We start from the raw sequence: 11,660 nt of genomic DNA on the forward strand, positions 1-11,660 counted from the left end.
ATATATGATTTTATTTTAATTCCGCTTCACTCGCAATTATCCAGATACCTGAAAGAGGAATGTAATTGGATAAGGATGCAACGGTAACCACACGCAAATACTGTATACGTTGAATCTCGACGCTGCATCGACACTAGAGACACGCGCTCATATTTAAATACTTGCGGCGCATTAACTAGGATGGCGTCCGTGGTGTTGCGGCAATTTCGAAGGGAGTAGTGAGTTTTGAAAATTTTGACAACGACCTCGAGAATGGCAGATAATCAACAGAGCAGATTTGAAAAGTCTCTCGGCCTGCTAACTACGCGTTTCGTCACTTTACTGCAGAAAGCGAAGGACGGCGTCCTCGATTTAAAAGTAGTAAGTGCCATCGTGAAATCGTTTGATATAAAAAGTTAACCTGGCTGCTAGGTTAAGTTGTCGCGGGCGTACACGCCATTTCTAGCTTGCGGGAATTTTGAAATAAGTTACGCTAAAATCAATATTCCCACAACTTTGCTAATATTTCCTTTGAAAAGATCGCTTCTACCCTGCAGATCGTCCCAATTCAAAGTCACAGGGCTGATATGCTGCGAGCTTTCGCATCTCAACGTGCTATCCTACATAACCTAAAAAGAGGATAGAACGATCAGACGCGATTATATCAGATAATATGCAATATAGAATTTATGGTATTCTAGGCTGCCGATATTTTAGAAGTACGGCAGAAAAGACGAATTTATGACATTACCAACGTTCTAGAAGGTATCGGACTCATTGAGAAGAAAAGTAAAAATAGCATCCAATGGAAGTACGTTTTTTCGTATTCATCATTTGTTATATATCTTCTTTTTGCACCGTTTGTATTTATTTTAAAATTAATTCCTACGTTCCTGATGTAACATGGTGTTTTAAATACTCCACTAGAGGGGCAGGCCCAGGTTGTAACACCCAAGAAGTTGGTGAGAAGTTGACTGACCTAAAAGATGAAATTAAAAAGTTGGAAGACCATGAACAGTTGTTGGATATGCACACTCAATGGATTCAACAGAGTATAAAGAATATAGAGAATGATTTAATTAATAGAAAGTACGCGTACATTACGTACGAAGATGTGAAAGAAAACTTTCCCGATGATTTTGTACTAGGAATTCAAGCTCCTCCTGATACAGAATTAAGCGTACCAAATATATCACAGGTATCGTGTCTTCTTAAAGCTGGAAAGATGCACGTGGCTTTATATACATTTCATCATATTTATGTTTCCGCTGTTAGACCTCGGAGGAAGACGAAAAAGAAATAAATTATGAAATGTTTCTTAAAAGTAATTCCGGAGAGATTAAGGTCTACATGATTCAACCAGACTTAGCTAAAACGTACGATAATAAGATACTAGAGATGCGACTGCAAGAGGAAGCAAAGGGCACAAAGAGGGGCAAAGAGGAAGACGAGGAGAAGAAAGAAGAGAGTAATATTAAACCAAAGAGAAGAGTCGGAAGGTAAAGAAAGAAGGGTATAGAGAAATAAAGCGACTTGCTCTATTCGCATCAGAGATAGTAAGATAATATTTTTGACCTGCACAGAGCATATAGTAATAAATTAATAATTGATCTTGTTAAGGGGATAAATAGATGTTAAGGAGAAATCTATTTGCTTGGTATAGATCATACAATACAGCGTTATCTTGCACGCGTATCTTGTGGTGCTATCGATATGTTGCATAGTCCTCTTTGAATTTCAGGCCACCAAAAGGAGCTAGCAAACCTGATCCTGTCATATCTGACGAGGAAGAAGAAGATGACGCCGAACTAATAGAAGCGAAGATTGTGCTTCGCGATGTTAGCACGTCAGGTAAATAACATACGCTCTTATGGTGTAAGTATAATAAATATCATATTTTTAATTACACTGTGTGATTTCAGATATCGTCCAAAAGGATTTAGAACTATTCGATCAATTTTATTCCGACAGTAAGTAAGAACATTACGATCTTTCGACAAACGTACGGTAATAATAACCTTTGCCATCTTGCAAACTTTGCTTTCAGTTTACGGACCATTAGTTAGATTAAGCCCGCCGCCCAACGAGAAGGATTATCACTTTAATCTTAGCGAAAACGAAGGGATTTCTGACTTGTTCGATATTACAGCAAAATGAGTAATATGCTATGAGCTAAACGATTGGATGGTTTATAGATCAGACTGTGCCAATAATGTGCAAGATCGCAGAAAAAAAATTTGTTGACAATTTCTGAAGGCTGTTCTGTGTATATAATTTTAAAGAATGGATGTGGATAATGATCATTGGATACATGCAGTATTTTTTTATTGTTAGAAATAGAAAAAATAGTGCAGAACTATAGAAAGAAAAAAGGAGAATTGTTTACACAGTCGATTTTGTTGGATCTTTATTTGATATAATAATAGGTAATTTTGACAGATTCTTTGTAATCTACGATGTGATTTATTTCTGTAGGTTTGCTTACAAATTCGAGCCTTATATGCATACGAAACAAAAGCATCAGGTCTTTTATTTATAACAATCGCATATAAGGATGATAATAAAGAATTAAATATTTTTATGAATATTGTGTTTATAATTAACATTGCTTCTATAGACGTTCACAGATTTCTCATTGAACTACATAATTCTTTTATGTACACAAATTCAGATAAAAATCATTCGAGCCATCGTAACTGCACGATAGGGTGATATACAAGTACGCGTGTACTTGGATGCTGTTTACAATCCACTTTCTATATACATTATACGTTCGTTACTGCATTCAATGACATTTAATTAAGTTTGTGAATACTGTAGTTATTTAAGAGAAATAAAGTTTAAACGGAGAATATGGTACAAGCGAAAAGACTAAGACTGCCATAGTTCACTCGAAAGAGAAGACCACATTTCTAGAAAGTTTGACTCGCTGTACAAATACAAATACAGATTATTTTAATCGGCAAACGTTTTGTTTTAAACCTTATCGCGACCCATTTAAGCTTCACGGATTATACATTCAACAGCGGTCTGCACCTTGTTCAATTTCACCGACATCTAACACATTCCAACAATGTTTTTGTCCTCTCGTTACCTATCGTTATCGATACCGTTTCATACGTAATCGAACGGCGACGCGTGGTGACTCGCATGATATATCAAACTGGCGGAAAAACTGCACTCGAAAGACGCGAAATTATCAAGGACAGATAAGAATGGATCGACTAGTTTCGTCATCATTGGTGGATTTGCGCGCGTCGTCCCGCGAGTCCCGCGAGTCTCACCTCAGCCATTTGCCAGTATGCGCGTGTTTCCGGAGTAGTGAATCATTTCCAGATGTGTCAAGTGTGCGGGGCCGACATCTCATACGATACGAATCCGCGGTGCAGCGAGCTTCCTCGCGTCACGTTCGAACAGACCGCGGTAACGAGCTAACGAGATCGACGTTTCGCCCACCGATCGAAAAAAGGTACGCTGAGCGAGTAAAATGCAGGGAACGAAAGAAACGAGCACTGTACACGTCCCAACGAAGGTATTACATCATGAATCTTAACGAGTTCATGCCCCCCCTCGATAATTCATCAATACGCGAAATCGATAAATAGAACGGCCACAAAAATGCATGACAATTCGGTTGACAAAAAGTTTGAGTGATGTTTCTCGATCGTGTATACTACTGTAGCGTATACATAGGCAAGCGCATCTCTATTTCTGAAACATCGATTGCACGCGCTCACACGCGCTCTCTTGTTTGGCGCGCTACATCGCTCAGTCCGAACCGATCTGTCACGCGCCACGGGAAAAGCTTGCGTGCAGTTTGTAAAATATTTCCGAATGAAGCTATATAATGATGTAATACATATGCTGAGACAAATAAATCTTTGAAACGAAACCATAGTCTTGATTGTCTATTAAAATTTTAAGTTTCGCTCGATCCGTTTGTGGTTTCTGTCGCAAATCTTCTAGAGAAATCCTGCAATGAGTTTTCTCGGACATGTATTTTATGTATAAATAAACTTGCTTGCATTTCAGTGACGACATTAGAAATGCGTGTTATTTTTGTAAAATTCCGCGAGGTATCGCAAAAGTATCCGATTGTAAGAGGGATGGCTTCTTACACTATCATATGGCCAACAGGAAGTCTACTGCAACAGAAGCTTGCTGGAAATGAGGAATTGAATTACATACAAGCGTTGAGATTCAGCTTGTATGGTGGATTTTTTGTGGCCCCGACATTGTATTGTTGGATAAGATGCTCCTCGCATTTCTGGCCAAAATCGGATCTCAAATCTGCTATTACCAAAGTATAATATTATTCGTTACAGCCGTTTCTCTATATAAGGTGGATTATATGAATAATCGGTGAAATTGATTTTTTAGGCTTTAATCGAACAAGTCACGTATAGTCCTACTGCGATGTGCTGTTTCTTCTTCGGTATGAACTTACTCGAACTGAAACCAGTAGCAGAATGTGTGGAAGAAGTTAAACAAAAGTTTTGGCCCACCTACAAAGTAAACTTTATGCGCTATACATGCAATATATATATAATACATATCTATATAGTAAACGATGTAAAAATAATTCATTTTCAGATTGGTGTCTGCGTGTGGCCTGTACTACAAACTATCAACTTCTTCCTAATCCCAGAACACAATCGCGTAGTTTATGTAAGTTTTTGTAGTTTAATTTGGACGTCTTTTTTGTCCTACATGAAAGCATTGGAACAGAAGCGAATAGAAGCATTAAAAAATGACAGTAATACGAAACACAAAGATCATGAAGATAGTCTGAGTGTTGAAACCCTTGTACAAATAGAAGATCAAAGTAAACGAGTACCTGTTATAGAATGAACGTTCTTAGGGAATATTTTTAGCTGAATTTATTGAATTGTACATAAAATCTATTATGCTGCATGAGAAGGTCAATTCAAGTGCCTGTCCTTTGCAGTGCAAGATGAGTTGAAAAACACAAGTGTACGTACATGTGTGCAATATGTGTCTGTATATTGTAGTAGATAGAGTATAAAATTAATGACGCGATGCAATCATGAAAAGAAAATGGAAATCATGAACGTATGTAAAAAAGTGTTCCTTCGTCGAATTTAATATTTATTGCGAATTTATTGTTGACAATAACTTATATTTATTGTTAGTAAAAATAAATTAATTGTTGTTAAACAGCTGTTATTCAATATTTATCCTCATATTTCTATGAATTTTTGTATTTTTCCTTATTTAGTGTTTAGGATTTATCGCTTCTTTCTGATATTCAACATGTCTCGCTACTGGCACCTAGCGATGCCACTCGTGAACTAAACTCCCCTCTCGAAATGTGCGTCATGGTCATGAACAGTCATGAACACTGATGCGGAAATGCACAGTGATGCCAGAAATGCCAGCATCGTGGTACGTGGGACAAATGCATACCCCCACCATGACGTACCGTTTCCCACTTTGCTGTGGTCGGGAGTTCAAATCCCAGTGCGGCGGTTCTAACTTCTCAGTAGAATAAACACTTGAAAATTATTAATTTGCAAAGCACTTTTTTTCTGAAAATTATTGCAGCTGGCTGACGTACGATGTTAGTCTTCCGCTGTTCTCCGTATATACATAAACAGAAATAAACACATAATTGAAATCATGATTATAATTGTACACGAAAAAATGTAAATATTACAGATATAGTTACTCGATCAGGGCGGATTAAATGTAGAAATAACAGACGCATGTATATGTCATCTATATTCATCTATAACTACTGCATGGTTATAAAATATTTAGCAAATAAGAACGTACTATAAACCCATTAATACAGTGCTAGCGGCAACAGGGCTTTGCGAGGGTGCGCTAGCTTGTCGCACGCTCATTTCCCAAGTGTCCAACAATTGAGATACAGAGAAACGGCGCGGAAGCTTTGTTATACGCGCGTTCAACGCTTTTTGAACAGCACAGAGGAATGTCGTGGCATATTCGTGGGGTGCCATGACACAGCGCGGAGGTGTTAAGGGATAATCCGCGGGAACCGTGACTGATACTGGCGGAACGCACGGAAGATGACGATCATCCAGCCAGCATATCAACTGAATACACTTTGACCCATTTTGTTGTGCTGGATCAAGACTGACCTGTAAATAAATATAAAAATGTAATTACAGTTTTGTGCGTTAGATAAAATGACAGCTTGAAGGCAAATAAATTACCTTAAACCGTTGATCTAACCGAGCTATTTCTCCTTGTAATACGTCCGGTATGTCGCTAGAGGACTCTTCTATTTTTTGCTTCTTTAGTGGCGGCGGTAAACTCCTATTTGCATAGGTAATGTTTTATTAATAACACCTTGTAATATAATTATTTGTAAACGAACATAAATATTACTTACTTTATTTCTGGACCAAATAAAGCTTCTAAGCATGGACCAAAAGTACGCTGTAACGTGTGATTTACAACTGGACTTTGGAGGTGCGTGCTTACTGCTTCCAAGAGTGGACTGAAGAAGTGATGTTCTTTCAGAGTAGTTACAGGTGGTCCTACACTAGCGTCACTACGTTTGAAGTCCACTTTTTCGAGAACTGCCTCGCACTTCAGTAGTGTTTCCATCGGCATACGTTTACTAGGATTTGATAAAATCTCTAGCAGTTTCTTCATTTTACTTAATTTCTCGACATCTGTGAAATAAAGAAATATGTAAATGGTTGTGTGTGTGTGTGTGTGCGTGCGTGCGTGCGTGTGTTAATATCAATGCCAGTGTCGGAATTACTTACTTCCATCGTTACCCATTTTTGCAATCATTCTCCGTAAAGGTTCGATGTATTTACTCAATTGTCTAACTTTATCTCTATATGCATGATCTTCCTGCTGTGGACTTGGGGTAGCTCCTACGCCTCCAGGTGTGTTTAAAGAACTGCTAGGAGACGGTGCCATGCCTTATTTAACACGAATTCGTTGTTAGAATTTTCATTCGCGATAATCAATTTGGTATTGGTAATCCTTATGTTGCAAATAATTTCAACATACCCACAGATCGTTGTGGCACTGCCATTATAGCATGTTGTGGACTTGGCGATGGAACTAACGCAGGAGATGCTACCATCTGATTACTGCAAAGTAAATTTTTTAACTATAATTTCAATTTTCGATACATGCCGAAATACTTATATGAGAATGCATTAACATGTTTGCAACAAGTGTTCTAAGATAATAACCTTGACGGTGCACCTAAGCCAGCTGGACTTGGAGCCGATGGTGATGGGCTTTGTCGTAAAAACTGATTTGCTGTAACGTTCCGAGAACCTGGGAATCCAGTGTTTATCATTTCACCTGGCTAAAATAGAATAAACACTTGTTAGCGCCTTAAAACGCTGGTGTTGATGCATCAATCTTTCATTCCTGTGTACCTTTCTTTGCATATGACTTAATTGTTGCTGCATTTGAGCAGGACCTAATTGCCCTGGAGCAATTTGGCTCATCTGCTGCGGCATGCTGGTTGGAATTCCGCTTATAGATCCGCCAATTTGATTACCCATTTGATTGGACAATTGATTTTGCATTTGAGTCTGAAAGAGAACATAATTTCTTAGTTACTTCTAAATTTAGTATGATAAATTAGAAGTACACGCTTTACCAAAATAAATACATACCTGCATGTTTTGCTGCATTTGTCCAGTAGTGATTTGTCCCATTTGATTGGGTACTACTTGATTCATTTGTTGAGGAATATTTCCCTGTCCCATTTGATTCATCTGTGTCAACATTGCATTATTCTGCATCGTCTGAATTGGACCCATATGACTCATTGGACCATTAGCTTGGGCAGGCATCATACCCATCCCTTGCATTTTATTTTGCATACTTTGCATGGTCATAGGTTGTCCAGGACGTTGGTTTAAACTTTGTAATACTAAAAGATGAAATTATAGTACAAAATAAATTATTCATTGTCCATAAACGTTTAGTTATATCATTCTACAAAAATTTATTTTAAGTTTTAATGTAATTGCAGTAGAGTATTCGTGCAGGGTCAATTGTAATTCGAGGTACAACCCAGAAAGCAGTGAATCTTCATCTTAGCAAGTACTTGTTGAATACACACGTGATCGTGTTCAACTTTCTCAAACAGTTTGTCCATAATATTATTACTTGGACCATACCGCTGCTGTCAACGTTTGCAAATAAATTCTATTGCAATAGAAGATTACCCCTTCCTCAATTGTACACCTCATCTTATACATACAAAAAGATACAAGTACATTTTTCACAAAATATATACATATATATCTATATGTTCATTTTAATATATAATTCATTTGTATAACTAAAAGGTAAATAATACTTTGAAAGATATAATTTGGAATTACATAAATGCATCATAAATAAAGAAAATATCTTCCTGCTGCCTAAATTCAAGTATAAAGTTGCAATAGACATTATCTATAATCTCTTAATATATCTTGATAAGTTACAATATTAAGGTAATAATGTTTATTCGTCAAAACTCTCGTTTTCAATGGTAGTTCCTCCATTCAGAAATACCTGAAATGCTTCCATTAAAGGCAAATCAAAAAACGTTCTCAATTTCTCTTCTAGCGTATTTATGTACATTTTCTTTGCTTCTTTCGATACTACTGCATTGTATAGTATTTCATATTCAAGATTCTCAACTTCTATATTTTCATCCAATGCCAGCTCCACAACAATAATATCTTCAGAGTTCATTTGTTCCAAGCTTTTCGGCCATCCCTTTTCTTTTAGCAATACTTTTACGTTGTTCAAAGATTCATTTATTTGAAATTCTATATCATTATAAGTTTCTTTCACTTTATCGATAGCTTGGTATATAAATGTTAATCTGTGTACAAAAATCTCCAGTAAAAACTTGATCTTGCGTACTTTTCTAAGGACCCATGTTTCAATAGGATTGTAGACACCCCTTTCCATCTTGATATGAAACTGCGCTAAGTCTGGCAATCGGCTATGCCCTGAACTGACGTACCATTTGCGCAATAATTTAATATATTCAAGCGTTATCTTGAATTTGATGCCTGGTATATGAGTTTCATTAATGGTAGGTTTATAAATATAACATACACGATTATCTTGTAATTTGACTGCCATGCCACACTGCTCTTTGACCTCTTGCGCAAGATCTGCATGTTCGCGTAATTCATGTTGCCATGCCTTATGCAATTCTTCTGCATCATTTCTATCATGAATGTACTGGTAAAATGCAGCATGAGATGGTGATTGATGCAATCTGTTACGTGTATCAGAATTATCTGAATCGTAAAGAACTTCACTTTCTGTGGAACTCTCGTAGTGTGAGTAATACAAATTAGTAAACTTTGACATCCTTGTAATTTTCTTATAAATTTGGCACGCGTGAAATTTTTAAGACAATTCTTCAATTTTTCCAGTAATAATAATTAGGTTGAGTTTCTTTCCTCTATGAAATAAAAGTATCCATTAGAATTGTTAATTCACAATATTGCACATAATAGATTCTTTAAATCTTATACCTTTGAGACAGTTCTTTCCAAAAAATAAATGTCTGACCTTAAGTATTATTCTACTATGTTGCTTAGTTTCTTAACGTGTATGTAACCTCTTTATGTATTGTTGACATTCAAGTGTTGGAAATGTGAAAACATATTATTGTTGTGAAATACTTCTTAGCGCTGTCCAAGCGAGAGTACGCGTGCTCTGTGGGCTTCTCCCACTCGCGTTTGCGTCGTCCGAGATACGCGCGGGTGCGACGTTAAAGAGACATCTATGAAGCTGCACATGACGTGCGTATTAGTGACACACGTCGCCGCAGCGAGCCAATGCTACTAATTGCGAAGTACTGCTGCATATTCCTCGCGAACATTGTGACGGGACGGAACGGTTGGAAAGGGAAGCAGGCGCGAGGGGTCCTACCCTGGGCAGTGCTCTCAGACACTGTATAAAATGCCATTAGAAATAATGATATATGTTGTAATATACAAAATGATAAATTCAGTATTATACTTAAAGATACATGCATTTCCTCATTGAAAATGTGAAGCAAACTTATACAAATATATCGCCGTTCCAGTGCAACAATGACGTAACCGCAAAAAAGTGATTTTTTAAGAGACGAAGATTGTGGAAAGATTAGATACATCTGAGACTAGTAACGTATTTATCTGAAAATTTGCAAATTTGCAGCCATGTCATTATTGCACTGGAAAGGCAATATAGAGACAAAGTATGTCAAATATTCTGATTTTTTAATCTATCTACAGATATATATATATATATATGTATATAAAAATAACAAAAATAGAGTTTAAGGCACCCTTCATTGCATGCACAAAGTGCAGTGTATATGTAATATGTAATATGTACTTCCTCTTATTTCTTAAAGTGGTTTCTTTTCCGCTGACAGTTATATTGTTACTTATTGATATACAAAAATGTAATCATTTCTTAAAAAACATCCAGTGCTATTGTGAATTCATAGACTCACGATTTGTAGCCGTATTTGAAGGTGGTTGTTGGATTATTCCTTGAGGATTAGGTCCTGGTCCATTCATACCCATCATCTGATTGTTGCCAGTTCCTTGACGCGCCAATGTTTGTAACGCACCGATCGGATCCGGCATTCCTTGATTCCCAGAGCCGGGTGTGCCTGAAGCAGCACCCCCTGCACCTTTCTTATTATCTAAAAATAAGCCATACATTACAAGGAATTAATAGTTCCAGTTCTATGCACGTATACTTAAACATATATATTACTTAGTTCTCTGACGTGTAGGATCAGCCTGGCTACAAAACCTAGATATTCCTCCTGCAACAAAAGATTAGAACAAGTTTTAGATGAAGTTACGCAACAATAAGTTCTCCCAATACAGAAAATTAAGATGTTAATTTAGTGGTTTGTCAAAAAGTATACACCGCTGGATCTTTTTTTCCTCAAGAAATTCGACATATTATAAATTTCTTCTAAGACATTATGAAGAAGGATAAAAAAGGATTATAACAAACCTTAGTTTTTGCTTTTTGGAAAACATGATTTTCCATGTCAATACTATTTTTTGTTGTGGGCATTCCAGACATCTGAACAGCTTCATCTCTGTGTAGAAGATACAAAACCTTTATCCAATTACTGTATACCTTTGATTTTCATGTAAAGATGATTTTTGTATGAATCCTTATCATTATCTCTTTGTATTAACAGGATCATTATGCTAATGATGACAGTGTTTCACCATCTACACTTTATTAATGCAGATAAACTTACATTTTTGCAATTACGCTCTGTCGAAAGCTCTGTGTTCTCCAAGAATTCTCGTCTGTTGCCATTTTTAATGTTTAATAACGAACCCAACAGTAAAAATCAACTCGCAACTCTCCTTTATTGAAGTAACTAAATGACTATAAACAAGTATGCAGTAAACTACACCTACAAGCAACTTGAAGCAACGCAACTGTAGGTTGTTCTTTCTTTACGGCACGGTTTACGATATATAAAGATATATTTAAATGTAAATAGTCTCTCCGTAATCAGGTTTCTATGAAAACGATACTTGTTTCATTGTTTTATGGCGGTAGATATCGTTTAATGCGATATAGGCTATAGTTTTGTATTAAAAAAACATTGCGCAAAAAGTTACGAATTAAAAATCAGCAACGTTAGGCCGGTATTCATAGTCGCTACTTATTCT

At 36.7% G+C, this 11,660-nt stretch overlaps 3 protein-coding genes and 1 long non-coding RNA gene across 5 annotated transcripts; 2 read left to right on the forward strand and 2 right to left on the reverse strand.

The window, feature by feature from the left end:
• Positions 1–102: 102 nt before the first annotated feature.
• On the forward strand, positions 103–2,564 carry LOC143372346 (transcription factor E2F5). Of its 2 annotated transcripts, none has more exons than XM_076818462.1 (7): positions 103–360; positions 681–790; positions 907–1,177; positions 1,255–1,478; positions 1,721–1,830; positions 1,902–1,949; positions 2,027–2,564. In XM_076818462.1, exons 1-7 carry the CDS (start codon positions 253–255, stop codon positions 2,134–2,136), a joined length of 981 nt encoding a protein of 326 aa, XP_076674577.1. In that variant the 5' UTR covers positions 103–252; the 3' UTR covers positions 2,137–2,564. The 2 variants fall into 2 exon arrangements, with proteins under 2 accessions (XP_076674577.1, XP_076674578.1); XM_076818463.1 differs by having other exon boundaries at positions 103–357.
• On the reverse strand, positions 2,358–4,149 carry LOC143372351 (uncharacterized). The gene is made up of 2 exons (XR_013086287.1): positions 4,016–4,149; positions 2,358–3,453 (listed from the first exon to the last, which is right to left on the reverse strand). It is a non-coding gene; the product is annotated as an uncharacterized LOC143372351 (long non-coding RNA).
• On the forward strand, positions 4,026–5,157 carry LOC143372349 (mpv17-like protein). Its single transcript, XM_076818470.1, has 3 exons — positions 4,026–4,283; positions 4,360–4,491; positions 4,573–5,157. The coding sequence occupies exons 1-3, from the start codon at positions 4,026–4,028 to the stop codon at positions 4,828–4,830; spliced, it is 648 nt and encodes a 215-aa protein (XP_076674585.1). The 3' UTR covers positions 4,831–5,157.
• A 553-nt stretch (positions 5,158–5,710) lies between these two features.
• Med15 (mediator complex subunit 15) lies at positions 5,711–11,445 on the reverse strand. The gene is made up of 12 exons (XM_076818455.1): positions 11,237–11,445; positions 10,981–11,068; positions 10,732–10,783; positions 10,463–10,657; positions 7,617–7,876; positions 7,374–7,532; positions 7,182–7,300; positions 6,994–7,076; positions 6,741–6,902; positions 6,359–6,644; positions 6,180–6,282; positions 5,711–6,104 (listed from the first exon to the last, which is right to left on the reverse strand). Exons 1-12 carry the CDS (start codon positions 11,296–11,298, stop codon positions 5,775–5,777), a joined length of 1,899 nt encoding a protein of 632 aa, XP_076674570.1. The 5' UTR covers positions 11,299–11,445; the 3' UTR covers positions 5,711–5,774.
• Positions 11,446–11,660: the final 215 nt, after the last annotated feature.

The sequence above is a fragment of the Andrena cerasifolii genome, chromosome 8 (genome assembly GCF_050908995.1).
Source record: "Andrena cerasifolii isolate SP2316 chromosome 8, iyAndCera1_principal, whole genome shotgun sequence".
Classification (NCBI taxonomy): Eukaryota; Metazoa; Arthropoda; class Insecta; order Hymenoptera; family Andrenidae; genus Andrena; species Andrena cerasifolii.